The sequence below is a fragment of the Callithrix jacchus genome, chromosome 1 (assembly GCF_049354715.1).
Source record: "Callithrix jacchus isolate 240 chromosome 1, calJac240_pri, whole genome shotgun sequence".
NCBI lineage: Eukaryota > Metazoa > Chordata > Mammalia > Primates > Cebidae > Callithrix > Callithrix jacchus.
The window spans coordinates 94994923-95015608 of NC_133502.1; the positions used below are offsets into that span (position 1 = coordinate 94994923).

Consider the following 20686-nt stretch of genomic DNA (forward strand, 5'->3'; position numbering starts at 1 on the left):
GGCTGAGGCAAGAGGATCACTTGAGCCTGGGAGGTAGAGGTTGCAGTGAGCTGAGATTGTGCCACTGCACTCCAGCCTGGGTGATGAAGCAAGACTTTGTCTCAAAAAAGTTAATAAATAAATTAATAAGTGGCTTCAGAAGGCAATATAAGGCAAGAGTTAAGTTTCAGAAGAAACACAGTATCTCTCTACTCAAAGAACACATTTCTAAAAAACACTTAATCCGTTTCCTGAGAATTAAGAACCCCACAATTTCTCTACCATTGGTGATACATAAGATGAGCAGGAAGTTAAAATACTTAATTAATTCATAATTAAGTATAATTAACGCTTAATTTTTAAGTAAGCTTGAATTAAATATCTACCAAAATCTTTAATCCAAAAGGATATCACAAATAAAAGACTATTTCAATGGGACAGGATCAATGAGATAGAATCAAATCAAATCAAACAGAATTTGACAGCCAGAGAGCTTGGAAAGATCATTCTGTCTGTACCAGTCAAGGATCTCCAGAGAACTAGAACCAGCAGAATTCACACACACACACCCCCAGAGATTTTAAGGAATTGGCTCACATGATTATGGAAGACAGCAAGTAACTCAGGCAGGATTTCTATGTTATAATCTTGAAACCGAATTCCTTTTCTCCAGAAAACCTTAGTTTTTTGCACTTAAGGCTGTAAACCGATTCAATGAGGCACACTCACATTATTTGGAATAATCTTTACTAAAAGTCAACTAATTGCAAATGTTAGTCACATTTACAAAAGACCTTCACAACAACATCTAGACAAGTATTAGACTAAACAACAGGGCATGATAACCTAGTCAACACAGAAAATTAACCATAGTACTGTCTAACCATAGTCTTTTTTTTTTTTTTTTTTGAGACAGAGCCTTACTCTGTCACCCAGGCTGGAATGCCATGGCACAATCTAGGCTCAATGCCACCATGCCCGGCTAATCTTTTGTATGTTTAGTAGAAATGGGATTTCGCCATGTTGGCTAAGCTGGTCTTGAACTCCTGAGCTCAAATCCAAAGTACTGGGAATCCAGCGCGCCTGGCCATCTAACCCTAGTCTTAGAGTGAGGAGAACAAGGCCTACAAAGGGTGGAGTATATAAGTTTTGAGTCATGTTTTGCAAAGAAGCTACAAAAATGGCACTTGGAATCAGACCCGGGTTCTTTTTGAACATTTATATGGTATGTAATAACTAATACTTAACCTCTCTATGACACAGGTTCCTCAGTATATAATTCTAATAGGTTGATACTCCAGGGCAATTGTGAGCATTAAGTGAGCTAATACATGTAAGATAACTAAGACAGCGCCTGGAACATGGTAGACAATAAGTGTTACTTCATTCCTCACTTCCTCCCTTTATTTCTTCTGTCTTCCCTCCTTTCCTTGTTTCCTTGCTTCCTTGCTTCATTCCTTCCTTCCTTCTACTCATCTATCAGCAACTGTATATTTCATTCAACAAGGCAAATTCTATTGTATCCCAGTCAACCAGGGAATCTATGGAAGTTCTATGGAGTTACATGAGCAACAACCAGCAGATCCCAAAGCTGAAGCTGGGGCCTAGGAAATGTGGTTCTTTTTTTATTTTAATTGCATTTTAGGTTTTGGGGTACATGTGCAGAACATGCAAGATAGTTGCACAGGTACACACATGGCAGTGTGTTTTGCTGCCTTCACCCACATTTGGCATTTCTCCCCAGGCTATCCCTCCCCAGCTCCCCGCCCTGCTGTCCCTCCCCTATTCCCCCCAATAGACCCCAGTGTGTAGTACTCCCTTCCCTGTGTCCATGTGTTCTCATTTTTCATCACCCGCCTATGAGTGAGAATATGCGGTATTTCATTTTCTGTTCTTGTGTCAGTTTGCTGAGAATGATGTTCTCCAGATTCATCCATGTCCCTACAAAGAACATGAACTCATTATTTTTGATTGCTGCATAAAATTCCATGGTGTATATGTGCCACATTTTCCCAGTCCAGTCTATCATCGATGGGCATTTGGGTTGATTCCAGGTCTTTGCTATTGTAAACAGTGCTGCAATGAACATTCGTGTGCATGTGTCCTTACAGTAGAACAATGTGGTTCTTAATGCTGGCAGAATGACATGAGACTCAGAACCAGAACTGTTTGTTTATCGAACTATATAAAACCATGCCTTCAAGTATAAATACAAGATCAGCACACATATGTATGACATGTGTTGAGATCTTTCAGGCAAGATATTTAGGTTAGAAAGGGCACCATATCCTTCTGAACCCAAGTCAAAGAGGCCTGTTTTGATGGTTAACTAGCAGCAGCATTATGGAACACCCTGGCATGGATTATAAGTCCCTTCCCCCTTCTCTAATTCTATCCTCTAACCACTACCTCATTTGCAGAGGATTCTAAAATTCTCACTTATCTCATTTCAGTCAATAGTACATGATAAGATAAACAAGCAAATGGCAATTATTCATTTGTTAGTAAACACTGAGTCAGAAAATTAACAGGACAAAGAAAATTAAATGTGGATATAGTCAGATGAAGTACAAATAAAATAGCACTAAAATGAAAGTAATAAAGATACATTATAAGCCTGGAACTTAATTAAATTTCAGCCTTAATTTTCCAGGTACAAGTTTGGAAAAACCACACTTTACTCTAGAATACAAGGCTTTTATACTTGATTATTCTATGTGGCCAGATTAACTTGAATAACTTTTCATGCTATTATTTTTTAAAACAACAGAAGAAAAAGAGGAGGAGAAAGAAAAAGAAAGAGACTGTCTTTGCTGAAATGAAAATGGGGAAGACAATAGGGACATGAAATGGAGCAAAGACACAAGCAAAGACACACACTTAAGATAACTGGGAATTGAAAGCTAATGTAGTTCAGACAAGTGAGGCTTCCTATAGAATCTTCGCCTTCTTCTGGATTCTCTTTCTGTCCCAGCTCTTTCTGTTCTCAGCAAGCCATTCTTTCTCTTGTCTTCTTTTTAAGGCACCTAACAGACATCGCTTCTTAGTGAAATGGGATAGCTCCCTTGACCCCTGCATGGGACTTGTGAAGGGATGGCTCACTTAGCCCGCAACTCCCAACTCCTTGCTGGATGGGGAACACACAGGTAAAGTGAGTACAGAGGCTGGGATGAGTGATTCTGGGTAAAGAGCAGGATCAGAACTGTGTGGGCCAATGGAAGCATCTAGGGGTTGTCCACGACCCCCAGAGCCCCAGAGGGCGTTCACTGTCTTAGCTTTGCCATCATGGATGGCTAAGTGTTTAACAGCTCTGTATGACACCCCTCTGTATCCTGAGCTCTTGTTTAGCATCCGGGAAGATCATATCACACAAACAAATTGAAGATGGTGAATGTGGAGGATTTTGCTGAGCAGTGGAAATGGTTCTCAGTGGGATGGGGAGCTGAAAAGAGGATGGAGTGGAAAGATAGTCTTCCCCTGGAGTTTGGCTGTCCCTGGCTGAACTCTTCATCAAGGTCCTCCCAACAAACCATCCCTCTGAAGTCAAGCTGCTTCTCTTCAATGTCTGACTGCTTCTTCTTTTTCTCTCCTTCTCTGCCACTGTGCTGGTAAGGACTAGGATTTTTATGGGTACAGGATACTGGGGGCAGGGTGGACCAGGGTGGCTTTGGAAAAGACAATGTTCAGGCAGGAAAACAGGCATGCATGTTTTCACTTCTTTGGGCCATAGGTCCAGGCTTGAGGATGTGGATCTCACTGGGGACTACCCTCTTCTACCCAGTATTTCCCTACCTCCTCTCTGTATCATTAGGAGATAGAAAACTAAAGGCAAGTTCAGTCTTTGGGGAGTATCTTTGAGGTGGAAGAGCCTAATTAAACAATAAAGGGCTTTTAATGGTGATTCCTCCATGCCCAATTCTGATTGTTAGCCAAGATACATCTGCATCTGGAGTGGTAAGTATTTCTCAGCCAAGACAATTGAGTAAGTCCTAGAAGTCCCCAGCCAGCCAGGTACTGATCTGGCTTCTAGGAAGTCCAGGCTGAAGCAACGTAGCCTTCGGACACAGAAAGCACAGTGCTTAGGGCTCACAATACTTTTAGGCCCCATGAACATATTTTAATTTCTCTTAAATCAGAATCTTTAAAAATAAATGTAACAACATGAATATACTTAATGCCATTGAATTATATGCTAAAAAGATTAAAATAGTAAATATTATGTCATGCATATTTCATGTTATGTATATTTTACCACAATAAAAAAAGCGCAGATGCCATTTTGAAAAACAAATTCTGTAGAAACTCATACCCCAGCCAGAAATGATGCTGATAATATAATATCCGTAAACACCTCAGGACAAAGAAACTGATGGCAGCTATTATATAGAAAATGTTTTTTAAAATAGGGCATAGAAGTCCAAGAGTACTTCCCGGTGGGGAAGAAAAAAAGAACACTGTGTGATAACAACACTCATTGGTATGTTAGTAATAAATTCAGAAGGATTAAGAATAATATGGTCACTCAAGATGGTGCTGTGAGAACAACCCAGGATTGGAGCTTGCGTTGTGTCCACGGAGAGGTGAGTCTGAGCTACATTTCCAGACTGATCTTTGTTGCCCACGGAACAGGGAAATTCCCAAGTGAAGAGGAGACGCGGGAAGCCAGACAGAACCTCTGCCTGGCGAAACCAGCAGCCGGGGTGGCGGCGGCCAGCCCTGCCCAGCGCTCCCCACAGGGCGGGCTTGTCCGGGTGCCCTGTTGAACCGGCAACCAGAGACGTGAAAGGGCTGGACTTGAGACTGAGCTAGACTTGGACAGTGGGCCAGCCCAGGGGATGGCAGAGACAGAGCGTTAGGGGTGGCCTAGTGGGATGCACAAAACTGCGATTTCAAACAAGCCCCGTGCAGACGCCCGAGATGCTCTGTGGGGGAGGGGCGTCCACCATTACCGAGTCAACCCGCCCCAACTGAGATACACGCCCATTGCTGACGCAGCCAGCCGTTGCGGAGGCAACCCGTCCCTACTGAGATACACGCCCACTGCTGACGCAGCCTGCCGTTGCCAAGGCAACCCATCCATACTGAGATACACGCCCACTGCTGACGCAGCCTGCCGTTGCCAAGGCAACCCGTCCATACTGAGATACACGCCCACTGCTGACGCAGCCTGCCATTGCCGAGGCAACCCGCTACAACAGAGAGACCACCTCAGGGCGTGGCGGAGAACACAGCAGAACAGTGGAGCCAGGGCGAGCTTCACGACAGCAGGGTGGAGCCTCGGCAGGCAAACAGTGGCTAGTCTGCGTCCTAGCTGGGCAGGACCTCAATGGACATCCAAAAATAAAGCCCAAACCCCTCAACACAGAGCATTTGAGAAAAAAAAAGGGTTTTTTTTAATGAGCTCTGTTGCAGCAGAATCAAACATAGCAGCCTAACAGCCCTGAATGAACAACAGAGCTCACAGCTCAGCAATTAAGCCCCTATAAAGTACAAACTGTCTCCTCAAGCAGCTCCCTGACCCCTCTATATCCAAAAGACTGACATTAGGCAGGCATCATCCTGGGACAAAGATAGCAGAAAAAGAAACGGGTAGCATCCCTCGCTGTGCCACAGCTGCTAGAGGTGCACCCCAGACAAGCAGGGTCTGGAGCGAACCTCAGCAGTCGTACAGCGAAGGGGCTAGACTGGTAGAAGGAAAACCAAGCAACAGAAATACTTCATCATCAACATTCTGGGTGTCCACTCAGAGACCCAATCGAAAAGTCAGCAACTATGCAGACGACCAGTGGACAAATCCACAAAGATGGGAAGAAACCAGTGCAAAAAGGAGGAAAACACCCGAAACCAGAACACCTCGCCTCCTAGAAAGGACCAAAACTCCTCCCCAACAAGGGAACAAAGCTGGACAAAGAATGACTGTGACAAAATGACGGAATTAGACTTCAGAAGATGGATAATGAGAAAATTTTGTGAGCTAAAAGATCATGTATTAAATCAATGCAAAGAAACTAAGAACCTTGAAAAAAGATTTGAAAAAAGATTCGAGGAAATGATAACAAGAATGGATAACTTAGAGAGGAATATGAATGAATTAAAGGAGCTGAAAAACACAATACGAGAACTTCGCGAAGCATGCACAAGTTTCAACAGCCAAACTGACCAAGCAGAAGAAAGAATATCTGAAGTCGAAGACCAACTCAATGAAATAAAACGAGAAACCAAGATTAGAGAAAAAAGCACAAAAAGGAATGAACAAAGTCTCCAAGAAATGTGGGACTATGTGAAAAGACCTAACCTACGTTTGATAGGTGTACCAGAAGGGGACGAAGAGAATGAATCCAAGCTGGAAAATACTCTTCAGGACATCATCCAGGAAAACTTCCCCCACCTAGCAAGACAGGCCAACACTCGATTGCAGGAAATACAGAGAACACCACTAAGATATTCCGCAAGAAGAGGAACCCCAAGGCACATAATCGTTAGATTCAACAGGGTTGAAATAAAGGAGAGAATACTAAGGGTAGCCAGAGAGAAAGGTCGGGTCACCCACAAAGGGAAGCCCATCAGACTCACAGAAGATCTCTCGGCAGAAACACTACAAGCCAGAAGACAGTGGGGGCCAATATTCAACATTCTTAAAGAAAAGAACTTTCAACCCAGAATTTCATATCCAGCCAAACTGAGCTTCAGAAGTGAAGGAAAAATAAAATCCTTTGCAACCAAGCAAGTACTCAGAGATTTTGTCACCACCAGGCCTGCATTACAAGAGCTCCTAAAAGAGGCACTACACATAGAAAGGAACAACCAGTACCAGCCATTCCAAAATCACACTGAATGCTAAAGAGCATCAACATAATGAAAAATCTACAACAACTAACAGGCAAAACAGCCACTTAGCATCAAAATGGCAGTATCAAATTCACACATAACAATATTAACCCTAAATGTAAATGGATTAAATGCACCAATCAAAAGACACAGACTGGCAAATTGGATAAAAATCCAAAACCCATCAGTATGCTGTATCCAGGAAACCCATCTCACATGCAAGGATACACAAAGGCTCAAAATAAAGGGATGGAGGAAGATTTACCAAGCAAATGGAGAGCAAAAAAAAAAAAGCAGGAGTTGCAATTCTCATCTCTGATAAAATAGACTTAAAGCAACAAAGATCAAAAGAGACAAAGAAGGCCATTACATAATGGTAAGAAGATCAATACAACAAGAAGAGCTAACAATCCTAAACATATATGGACCCAATGCAGGAGCACCCAGATACATAAGGCAAGTTCTTAACGACTTACAAAAGGACTTAGACTCCCACACAATAATAGTGGGAGACTTTAACACTCCACTGTCAATACTAGACAGATCAACCAGACAGAAAATCAACAAGGATATCCAGGGCTTGAACTCAGACCTGGAACAAGCAAACCTGATAGACATTTACAGAACTCTCCACCCCAAATCCACAGAATACACATTCTTCTCAGCACCACATCACACCTACTCTAAAATTGACCACATAATTGGAAGTAAAGCACTGCTCAACAAATGCAAAACAACTGAAATCATTACAAACAGCTTCTCAGACCATAGTGCAATCAAGTTAGAACTCAGAATTCAGAAACCGACCCAGAACCGCACAGCTTCATGGAAACTGAACAACTGGCTCTTGAATGTTGACTGGGTAAACAATGAAATGAAGGCAGAAATAAAGAAGTTCTTCGAAACCAATGAGAACGAAGACACAACGTGCCAGAACCTCTGGGACACATTTAAAGCAGTCTCTAGAGGAAGGTATATAGCAATAAGTGCCCATATGAGGAGAATGGAGAGATCCAAAATTGACACCCTATCGTCAAAATTGAAAGAGCTAGAGGAGCAAGATCAAAAAAACTCAAAACCCAGCAGAAGACAAGAAATAACTAAGATCAGAGGTGAACTGAAGGAGATTGAGACACGAAAAACCCTTCAAAAAATCAATAAATCCAAGAGCTGGTTTTTTGAAAAGATCAACAAAATAGACAGACCACTAGCCAGATTGATTAAAAATAAAAGAGAGAACAACCAAATAGATGCAATAAAAAATGATAAAGGGGAAATCACCACAGACTCCACAGAAATTCAGACCATCATCAGAGAATATTACAAACAACTCTATGCGCATAAACTCTTAAACCTGGAAGAAATGAATAAATTCCTGGACTCCTGTGTCCTCCCAAGCCTAAACCAGGAGGAAGCTGAAACTATGAATAGACCAATAACAAGGTCAGAAGTTGAGGCAACAATTAAGAGCCTACCACACAAAAAAAAGCCCAGGTCCAGACGGGTTCACAGCCGAATTCTACCAGACACACAAGGAGGAGCTGGTACCATTCCTTCTAAAACTATTTCAAACAATCCAAAAAGAGGGAATCCTTCCCAAATCATTTTATGAGACCAACATCATTCTGATACCAAAACCCAGCAGAGACCCAACGAGAAAAGAAAACTTCAGGCCAATATCCATGATGATCATAGATGCAAAAATCTTCAATAAAATATTGGCAAGCCGATTGCAACAGCAAATCAAAAAACTTATTCATCATGATCAAGTAGGATTCATCCCGGGGATGCAAGGCTGGTTCAACATAGGCAAGTCTATCAACGTAATCCACCACATAAACAGAACCATAAACAAAAACCACATGATTATCTCAATTGACGCAGAGAAGGCATTTGACAAAATACAACAGCCCTTTAGGCTAAAAACCCTCAATAAACTCGGTATCGATGGAACGTATCTCAAAGTAATAAAAGCTATTTATGACAAACCAACAGCCAATATCATACTGAATGGGCAAAAACTGGAAGCATTCCCTTTGAAATCTGGCACTAGACAAGGATGCCCTCTCTCACCACTCCTATTCAATATAGTACTGGAAGTTCTAGCCAGAGCAATCAAGCAAGAAAAAGAAATAAAGGGTATTCAAATAGGAAAGGAGGAAACCAAATTGTCTCTATTTGCAAACGACATGATAGTATACCTAGAAGACCCCATCGCCTCAGCCCAAAACCTCCTGAAACTGATAAGCAACTTCAGCAAAGTCTCAGGATATAAAATCAATGTGCAAAAATCACAAGCATTCCTCTACACCAATAACAGACTTAAAGAAAGCCAAATCAAGAACGAACTGCCATTCGCAATTGCTACAAAAAGAATAAAATACCTTGGAATACAACTCACAAGGAACGTAAGAGACCTCTTCAAGGAGAACTACAAACCACTGCTCAATGAAATCAGAGAGGACACAAACAGATGGAGAAACATTCCATGTTCATGGTTAGGAAGAATTAATATAGTGAAAATGGCTATACTGCCCAAAGTAATTTACAGAATCAACGCTATCCCCATCAAGCTACCATTGACTTTCTTCACAGAACTGGAAAAAACCACCATGAACTTCATATGGAACCAAAAGAGAGCCCGCATAGCCAAGTCAATTCTAAGCAAAAAGAACACAGCGGGGGGCATCACACTACCAGATTTCAAACTATACTACAAGGCTACAGTAATCAAAACAGCATGGTACTGGTACCAAAACAGAGATATAGACCAATGGAACAAAACAGAGGCACCGGAGGCAACACAACATACATACAACTATACAATCTTTGATAAACCTGACAAAAACAAGCAATGGGGCAAGGATTCCATGTTTAACAAATGGTGTTGGGAAAACTGGCTAGCCATGTGCAGAAAGCAGAAACTGGACCCCTTTCTGACACCTTACACTAAAATTAACTCCAGATGGATTAAAGACTTAAACATAAGACCTGGCACCATAAAAACTCTAGAAGGAAATCTAGGCAAAACCACCCAGGACATAGGAGTAGGCAAGGACTTCATGAACAAAACACCAAACGCATTGGCAACAAAAGCCAAAATAGACAAATGGGACCTAATGAAACTCCACAGCTTCTGCACAGCAAAAGAAACAGTCACTAGAGTGGATTGGCAACCAACAGAATGGAAAAAGATTTTCGCAGTCTACCCATCTGACAAAGGGCTGATATCCAGAATTTACAAAGAACACAAACAGATTTACAGGAAAAAAACAAACAAGCCCATTCAAAAGTGGGCAAATGATATGAACAGATACTTTACGAAAGAAGACATATATGAGGTCAACAATCATATGAAAAAATGCTCATCGTCACTGGTCATCAGAGAGATGCAAATCAAAACCATATTGAGATACCATCTCACGCCAGTTAGAATGGCGATCATTAAAAAATCTGGAGACAACAGATGCTGGAGAGGATGTGGAGAAAAAGGAACACTTCTACACTGTTGGTGGGAGTGTAAATTAGTTCAACCATTGTGGAAGACAGTGTGGCGATTCCTCAAGGCCTTAGAAATAGAAATTCCATTTGACCCAGCAATCCCATTACTGGGTATATATCCAAAAGACTATAAATCGTTCTACTATAAGGACACATGTACACGAATGTTCATTGCAGCACTGTTTACAATAGCAAAGACCTGGAATCAACCCAAATGCCCATTGATAATAGACTGGATTGGAAAAATGTGGCACATATACACCATGGAATATTATGCAGCAATCAGAAATGATGAGTTTGTGTCGTTTGTAGGGACGTGGATGAATCTGGAGAACGTCATCCTCAGCAAACTGACACAAGAACAGAAAATGAAACACCGCATATACTCACTCATAGGTGGGTGATGAAAAATGAGAACACATGGACACAGAAAGGGGAGTACTAAACACTGGGGTCTATTGGGGGAAAAGGGGAGGGCCAGTGGGAGGGGGAGGTGGGGAGGGATAGCCTGGGGAGAAATGCCAAATGTGGGTGAAGGGGAGAAGGAAAGAAAAGCACACTGCCATGTGTGTACCTATGCAACTGTCTTGCATGCTCTGCTCATGTACCCTAAAACCTAAAATCCAATAAAAAATTAAAAAAAAAAAGAATAATATGGTCATATCACATGGCTGTAAAATGCATTAATGCAGGCAAAAATAGGCAAGGATTCAAACTGCATAAAAGAAGGGAGAAAAGATGAAAATGATAACTATAGCCTTAAAAGATATTTCTTTTTAAAAAACTTTTATTTTAGGTTCAGAGGTATATGTGCAGGTTTGTTTCTTTAGGTAAATTTCATGTCATGAGGGTTTGGTGTACAGATTATTTTGTCACCCAGATAATAAGCATAGTACCCAATAGGTAGTTTATATATTTCTTTAATAAGCTTTACTTTAAATCCAAAAAAAAAAAAAAAAAGAGAATACAGTCTAACTTGGGTTACTTTTGTCTTTATATCAGCTCAGTTGCAAAATATACTGTTTGTTTGTTTGTTTGTTTGTTTGTTTTAATGGAGAAGGGGCCCATGAAGGCAAAAGTACTTAGGGCCCAGGAAAGTCATAATGCAACCAGGAAGTCCAGAAGCCGAGACATCAGGGTCCTGGGGGACTTGAGACCACAGCTCATTTCCAACCATCACAGAAATTTCAATATTTTAGCAATGCCACGTCCATACCAGTACATAGAGTCCCAGTGGTAGGACAGGCAATCCTGCCATTTTGGGGAATAACTGCTGTTAAACAGATACAGTTTCTTTTTTACTATGAAACAGTACACAGACACTTTGTCCCTGTGTTGTGAAACAATTCACTGTTAAAAACTTTCTCAGTTTCTAACAGCCAGCTTTGGACCTTCTTTCCAACTCTTCCTCAGTTCTGGTTCTTTGGAAGATGATGGAGGTGCTTTCAAGAGAAAGTATCTTTAATTGAAATTGAGATAAGCTGTAATAAACATCCAGTTTAAGAGAAGTTCAGAAGAAACAGCTTGCAATTTTCTTCCATTTCCCTCCTTGGAAATGACCTCATGGTTTCCTAGTCCTCTGTATTTCCTTACCAACGCTTACAGCTATGGAATGATAACCTGCAGCATTCCCTTTACTTTCTATAATGCTGTCCCATTTTATACAAATGTGAATTAAGCAAATGTAAGAGACCATAATATAAAAGGTAATCAATTCTCAATTTATGCACAACATTTTCAGATTTCTTCAAAAATTGAATAATTGCAGAGGTAGTAGAGTGAATGAATGGTGAGCTGTGTTTCGGGCAAGGCCGCATAGTGAAGCCTCTAGCAAGAAAATACTCCCTCCTTTTTCAGTACGTGAATTATACACTTGTTTATGTACATGACAACATCTGTTAGAATTCAATCACTATTTTTCTATTATTTAACCATCCACTATTATTATAATTTAAAATTATTTGTATCCAATATCAATGTAATGCAAGCATTCATTAAATGTTGGTATCAGAAGCAATGCTAAAATCATGCCTCAAAATCAATTACTTTGGAAAAGAAGTTAGAGGAAAATAAACAAAATTGCAAATAAAGGCAAAAAACTGCCAGGGTATGCTGTGCTGTTAATGTGGAAACAAATAACATGAGAAATATTAGAAATAATGCTGAAAAAATTAAAAGCATAAATATATAATGCAATGGTTAATGATTTATGAGCCCTGCGAATATATCCACATTATTTATATTTATAATATCTAGTTCTTTGAAGTATGTGAGTTGTTAATTAGATGTCTTTTATTTAAAGATACAGGTGAATCCCATGTAAATAAGAAAATAAACCTGAAATGCATTTTACAATAATATGTTTCTTTCCTTGTGGTTTTTCTGATGGTAAATGATCACACTTGTTACATTGGAAAATTCTAAAAAATGTAAAGATGAAAAAAGTCACCTAGAATCTCAACATTTAATGGCCAACTGTGCTAGAATTTTGGCAGTTTCCCCAGTTTAAAAAATTTTCTCTATATTTTTATACAGTTTATATAAAACATAATGTACCTTTGTGTATCTTAATTTTTTTACCCTTAAATGAAGATGTATCAAGACACTAAGAACTAACTGTGGACATTATAAAGACTGCACAATATCTCATCATATGATTATAACATATTTCATTAACACTACCCCTAATGTTACAGCCCAATGCATTCTTCTTGCCTGCTGGCCCCCAAAAAACAATACCTTGAGAACAGCAGGCGTTACAACAAAGAAAGAGTTTGATTATCACAATGCCAGCCAAGCCAAAAGACAGGTGAAGTTTCTCAAATCTACTTTCCCAGGAATTCAGAGGCTAGGGTTTTTAAGAATCAGTTGGTGGGCTGGGGCCTTGGGAACTGAAAAGGCTGCGAATGCAATCACAGGAGTGTCTAAACTGTCTTTGCATAGCTGAGTCAGTTCCCTGGAGAGGGTCTCAGGACCAGGCAACATCTCTCCATCTGCTGAAATGCTTGATCTGAAAAATATCTGATAGACCAGTTCTTTAGGTTTCACAATACTGAAGTTATCTGGGAGTAGCTGGGAAGTTATAAATCTTGTGACCCCTGTTACATGTCTCTGGGGCAGTAAGCAAAGTATAGAAAAGCCAGTTAGGCAATGCCAGGTCATTGTTTAACCATGCCTTTCTTTCAACAAAGTTCAAGCCCTTACTGTGTAAGTCTAACCTTGTCACCTTTTGTTAGTATTTACAAATACAGTTTCCATTTTTGAACCAGGGTATCAGTTCAGGAAAAAAACTATTATGGCCTCCACACAAGAAGGAGCAAAAGCAGTTCAGCCTGGCAGAAGCAAGGTGGAATTACTTATGTCACATTTCCCTTCCTACTATATTTTTTGCAAAGGCAGTTTCAGTAATACCAAGTATTTTAGTACTTTCCAAGTTTTGCCATCATAAATAATTCAATAATGAGTATATTTGCATATGAATTTTATTGCTAGTTTGAATTACTTTTCTTTGTGGAAGTTTCCTAGAAAAATAATTAAGTCAAACAGTTTTGTTTTGTTTTTTTAATTTTTGAGACCAAGTCTCACTCCATCACCCAGCCTGGAATGCAGTGGTGCGATCTCAGCTCACTGCAATCTCTGCCTCCCAGGTTCAAGAGATTCTCCTGCCTCAGCCTCCCAAGTAGCTGGAATTACAGGCATGTGACTAATTTTGGCATTTTTTAAGTAGAGACAAGGTTGTGCCATATTGGCCAGGCTGGTTTCAAAGGCCTGACTTCAAGTGATCCACCTGCCTCTGCCTCCCAAACTTCTGGGATTACAAGCCTGAGTTACCACACCTGGCCTCAAATAGTACATATTTTTTTAATGTTACCAATTTTATTCTCAAAAGAAAAAATCTTTTAATTCATTCAATATCTCTTAATTCATATTACTTATTATTTGTATATGGGGTATGTTTACTGTGTTTACTAGTTAATTAAACACAGTATATTTCCTACTTTGTAAACTGCCCATATATGTCCTCTGCTCATTTCTCTAGGGCCATTAACATTTTTCCTGCCAATATGTGTGAATATATTTAGGTTCATGTGCAGAACATGCAGAATTGTTGCATAGGTACATACATGGCAATGTGGTTTGCTGCCTCCTTCCCCCTGCACATTTGCCATTTCTATGCCTTAAATTTTACTTTTTTAAATAAGAAAAAAATCAATCATAATGTAGCATATAATGAAGGTGGTGTCCTAAATCTCTTACTTCCCTAAATTGGTTATGCTACCTTTTCAAAACATTTCTGATTATTCTCATCTGTTTGTCATTTCAAATAATTCCTAGAATCTTAAAATTCTGATAGAAAAAAAATCCACTGGGATTTTGACTGTAATTATATTAAACTTATAAATTTGGTTTCTAATTAGTTTAATTTTCCAATTCCCTAAAATGGTAGCTATTCCTTTTTCATTTAAGATATTTGCCTCAGTTATGTTTTAGTCTGTATTTTAAAACAAACAGACAATGGCTTCAATTCCTTCTTGTGGATCCTCATGGGTTGCAGTCAGATGGCAGCTGAAGCTGGAGTACAGGCTCTGCTAAGCTGATTATCTATAATGGCTTCCTCACTGGTAAGTCAGGCTTGTCAGTATTCCTCCCATGGCCTCTCCCTCCAACAGAGTAGCCTGGATTTCTTATCTGGTGGCTCAGAGCTTAAAAAGATGGAGGCAATCTTAAAGCTAGGCTTAGAACTGGCACATGGTACTTTTGCCATGTTCTACTGATCGCCTCAACTTGAGATGGTGGAATCCTCACCATCAATAGGGAGTGCCTTGTGCCAATAGGAAGGTCTGCCATCTTTGGAGATAAACTGCCACATTTTCTTTTCTTGATCTTGATGAAATTTTCGTCATTAAAGAATTTGAATTTGTGTTGCTAAAAATAATTTGTATGCTTTTTTATTTTGTAATTTATTAACTGGTTAGTGCTGACGTGAAGGAAAGCTAACGTCTTATTCATTCTAATTACTTCTCAGTTTAATATCTTGGTTCTCCTAAATAGATAATTGTACTATTGGAAAGTAAGTTGTGTTTTTCTCTTCTTTATCAACAGTTAAATCTCTTATTTATATCTCATGTCTACTGCCCTGGTTGACTTCCAGAGCAACACTAATAGGAAGCAGCCTTGTTTTGTTTCTGTTGCATAACTTGTAAAGTACAAATATATTCAAGTTATAAACTGGACATCTTTAAATTAAGATACATATTTCCCCTAGCAATATTAAGGCGCTTACTTTTATGTGTTGATGCCATACAAATGAATAGAAACTGGGTTCCTACTCTAGATAAATTGGATTCAGGGAGGGGACAAGTAAACCAGATGAGGAAGAAAGTGTCTAATATATTTTAGATATTGCAATATTTTTTCCTGAAATCTATCAACATCCAAAAATAAATCATAAGCATAAAACATTTTCATGACTCCAATAAACAGCTAATATCTTAAAAATATATAAAATATCATAAACTTCAGCAATTTCTCCTTTCTTCCCAAGTTTGACTATACCAGTTGCAAAGAATCACTTTAAGTACACAAATGGGTATAAGACTATGGCTCTTGTACTCACGTGTGGCTGATAATCATATGGTGGAACATAATCTTCTGAGTATGTTGTTCGTGCACATCTAAGAGGGGTAAGTGGATGTTTGAGAAATGAATGACTTTAAAAAGAAAAATATTTTAAATTCTTATTGGTATACACATTACATGAAATGAAAACACTTCAGAAAGGATTGGCCCTAATCAAAATTTAAAACCTCACAACTGTCCCAGCCTCTGTGTAAGTATTACCCACCACCAGCAGGGTACCCCCTACTTCAATTTTGGCAGTCTCCCTTATCCTTAGGGAATATGTTCCAAGACCCCCAGTGAATTTCTGAAGCCTCTGATAGCACTGAATCCAATTGCTGTCAATTAGAACACATTTCCGTTCATGTTTTCTACCAGCAAATGTAGTGCCTTTTTTTCATCTTAGCTAAGCACTTACTTATCAAGCACTATGGCCTTTGCTTTTGCAGTTTGAGATACAACAGCAAAACTTGCACAAATTTCTCTTTCCTTCTTCATAATTGCAAGGATAGAAGGTTTGTTCTTACCATAGGTCTTAGCAACCTCAGCATACAATTTTTTCTCTTTTTAAGTTGAGAACTTTCATTTTCAAGCACCTAAAGTGCTTAAAGGAAGCACTTTACAGCTTCTCTTTAATATATCTGAATGCCTGCACCACTACTCTCACACTCTAGAGCCATTATCAAGTACAAGCACTGCAATACCATGACAATCTAATAACGAAGAAGGCTACTAAGCGACTAACAGGCAGGAACAGTAGACAGCATGGAGCCACTGGACAAAGGGAGGATTCATGTCCTGAATTGGATGAAGCCAGATGGAACAAGATTTTGTGGTGCTACTCAGAGCCACGTGGAATTTAAAATTTACACATTGTTCATTTCTGAAATTTTCCATTTAATATTTTCAGACCACAGTTGACCTCATGTAACCGAAACTGTGGAAAACAAAACGGTGAATAAGGGGAGACTACTATATTTCCAATTTATCCCTACCTGCCACTCTCCTGTACTAATGATATTTGTGGCTACCCAGGCTCAAGTCCCTGATCTCAGGAGCTCTGCATTCCAAGGATTCTCCTTATCGCCAACTTCCTGTCTCTATGGGCTTTTGACCCACATTCTCTGCTAGGTGACAGCTGAAGAATAATGGAGGACAGCCAGATAGATTGAGATTACATAGCATCCCCAATCTCCACCCCATTAAACACACAGAAATGCTGGATGAAATACATCCACGCCCATCCCCCAAAGTCTACAAGTATAACCAAGCCCAAAAGGGAAACCTGAGGTGCTAGAACTGAAAGAGGATACTCATTACAATGGGAAACCATAAACTGATGTGAAGTTTGAACCACACATCTAGAGCAAGAGACTTGGCCTTAGGTTTACAAGAGGCAGAGAGCTAAACTCCAACTATAGCCAAGAATCTGCAAAGGCTATATGTCCACATAAAAGAAACCACAGATTTCTCAGCTATCAGTCCAAAGTAACTTGCAAGAAAGTTTCTCTCTGTTTCAGTGCAGGGAGGGGAAAAAATTATTCTCCTATGAGAAATTAAAACTCCACTTCTATTCCTGGCAGTATCATGGGACTGGATGATCAAAGAAACTCCTCTGAGTATTGCACACCAAAAAAACTGGCTAAAAGGAAATTTTAAGAAGTTTTAATGCATGGCTGAGCTGGTGAGAAAGTAGCAGAATCACAAAATAACAAGTCCAACTTAGATGGGCTATTGGATACCCTGGTGGTAACCACCAATTCTTGCCAGATTCTCTGGGTGTGATTTCCTGAGGAGTAGCAGCAGAGCACCTGGGAATGGAAAAGTGAATACTTGGGTCCAACCACAAAACAACTAAGTTAGAAACTCTAGTGGTGGAACCCAGCAGTACACATCTTAGCAAGCCTTCCAGGTGATTCTGATGTCCACCAGAGTTTGAGTACTGATGATTAAGATAACAAAATTTAGAAGTGTAACTTTCAAACCATCAAATTGAGTTTTTTTCTTTTTTAAAGACAAATTAATAGAAATCAGAAAAGGAGAATAAAAGGAACAGGGGACATTGTTTCTGCTCATAAAACAAATTAGACTCATGAAAATAAAATTAAATATCCTAGCAATTTTAATAAAAGTAAAGGGGTTGAATCTATCAGTGAAAATATTTTCTCAGACTTACATTGAATATCAAACTGTAATTAAAAAAAGACAAACAAACAAACAAAAAACTCCTACTTGCCATGTTTGGTGGCATGTGTCTACGGTCCCACTTACTCAGGAGGCTGAGGCAGGAGGGCCAACTGAGCCCAGGAGTTCTGGGCTATAGTGCTATATGCCAATAGGGTGTCCATACTAAGTTCAATATCAGTGTGGTGACCTCCCAGGAGCAGGACCACCAGATCGCCTAAGGAGGGGTGAACTAGCGCAGATCCCAAAGTGGGCAGCATCAAAACTCCAGTGCTGGCTCGCTCAGTAGCTTGCACCTGTACTCCCAGCTACTCAGGAAGCTGAGGCAGGAGGATCCCTTAAGGCTAGGAGTTTGAGGCTGCTGTGAACTATAGCTCAGGTGACTAAGAGAGACCCTGTCTCTAAAACAAAAACAATTTTTAATGATCAACTACCTGCTTTTATATCTAAAATAAAGTTACTTTCAAAGAAGCTTGAAAGTAAAAGTATATGAAGATATATACCAACGCATGGAAATTAAAAAATATACTTCTCAGTGATCAGTGGGCTAATGAAAAAAATTAAGAAAGAAATTGAAAAATGTCTTAAAAGAAATGACAATGAAAATACAATGTACTAACACTTAAGGGATACAGTGAAAGCAGTACTAAGAGGGAAATTTATAGCTATAAGTGCCTACATCAAAAAAACAAGAAAAACCTCAAATAAATAACTCAATGCATCTTAAAGAACTGGAAAAGCAAGAGCAAACTGAACCCAAAATTATTAGAAGAAATGAAATAATCAGAGCAGAAATAAATGAATTTGAAAATAAGTAAACATACAAAAGATCAAATCTTTTTAAAGTTGTTTTTTTAAAAAGATAAGCAAAATTGACAAAACTTCAGCCAGACTGAAAAAAAAGACAGAAGACCCACATAAACAAAATCAGAGATGAAAAGGAGATATTATAACTGATACTACAGAAATTCAAAGGGTCATTAGTGGCTACTACAGAAAACTATACGCCAATAAATTGGAAAATCTAGAAGAAATGGGTAAATTCCTAGACACATACAACCTACCAAGATTGAACCATGAACACATCCAAAATCTGAACAGAACAGTTGACAGAGCAGGAGCATTGCCATCTTGGACAAGCACCATCATTTTAAAGTTCACCTTGATCAAAAACCACCTAAATCTGAAGGGCATCAGCCTAATGGCTAAGGTTTTAAATACTCTTAGTCTGTAAGAGAGAATGTTCCTGACTGTTATCAGCCAAAAGCCCTTATCAGGTTTGTTCTCCCAAATAAACCTGTCTTTGACTGTTGAGCCACTTTTTCTGTTTCTTTTCTCTTTCTTTAACTCTTACTCTAATAACAAGTAACGAGATCAAAGACATAATAAAAAGTCTCCCAGTAAAGAAAAGTCCAAGACATGAGGGCTTCACTGCTGAATTCTATCAAACATTTAAAGAACTAATACCAATCCTACTCAAACTGTTAAAAAAAATAGAGGTAGAAGGAATATTTCCAAACTCATTGTAAGTGGCCAGTATTACCCAGATTCCAAAACTAGACCAAGACACATCAAAAAAAGAAAACTACAGGACAGCATCTCTAATTACTATTGATGCAAAAATCTTCAATAATATATTAGCAAACCAAATTCAACAACAAATTAAAAAGAGCATTCATCATGACCAAGTGGGATTTATCCCAGAGACACAAGGATGGTTCACCATATGCAAATCTATCAATGTGATATATCATATCAACAAGGTGAAGGATAAAAATTATACATTCATTTCGATTGATTCAGAAAAAGTATTTGATAAAAGTTCAACATCCCTTCATGATAAAAAGCCTCAAATAATTGGGTATAGGAAGAATATACTTCAACATAATGAAGCCATATATGACACACCCACAGCTAGTGTTATACTGAATGGGGAAAAACTGAAAGCCTTTCCTCTAAAATCTGAAATATAACAAGGATGCCCACTTTCACCACTGTTATTCAATGTAACAGTGGAAATCTTAGCTAGAGCAATCAGACAAGAAAAAGAAATAAAGGGGATCCAAATTGGAAAGGAAGAAGTCAAATTATCCTTATTTGCACATGACATGATCTTATATTTAGAAAATCCTAATGACTCCACCAAAAACCTATACTGACAAACAAATTCAGTAAATTTAGAACAGATAAATTCAGTAAATTTGCAGGATACAAAATCAATGTACAAAAACCAGTGGCAGGTTGGGCACAGTGGCTCATGCCCCCAGCATTTTAGGAGGCCGAGGTGGGTGGATCACTTGAGGCCAAGAGTTTAAGACCAGCCTGGGCAACATGGTGAAACTCAGTCTCTACAAAAAATACAAAAATTAGCCAGGCATGGTGGTGTACACCTTTAATTCCAGCTATTCAGGTGGCTGGGACAGGAGAATTGCCTAAACTTGGGAGGCAGAGATTGCAGTGAGCCAAGATTGTACCATTGCACTCCAGTCTGGGTGACAGAGAAAGACAGTCTCAAAAAAAAAAAAATTAGTGACATTTCTATATGTTAACAGTAAACAATCTGAAAAAGAAATAA

General features: G+C 39.2%; 1 protein-coding gene across 5 annotated transcripts in view; it reads right to left on the minus strand.

Moving 5' to 3' along the window:
• CFAP95 (cilia and flagella associated protein 95) overlaps positions 1 to 20686 on the minus strand; it is a 118483-nt gene that overhangs the window by 10618 nt on the left and 87179 nt on the right. For 3 of the 5 annotated variants that reach the window (XR_008481116.2, XM_054254979.2, XM_035302764.3), the window contains one exon: positions 15926 to 15983. The exons of the other annotated variants lie outside the window; for them this stretch is intronic. Coding sequence is in view for 2 of the 3 variants with exons in the window: in XM_054254979.2 (XP_054110954.1) it covers positions 15926 to 15983 (58 nt within the window). In the remaining variant the exon portion in view is untranslated. The remainder of the gene's footprint in view (positions 1 to 15925; positions 15984 to 20686) is intronic. 5 annotated transcript variants of the gene reach the window in all.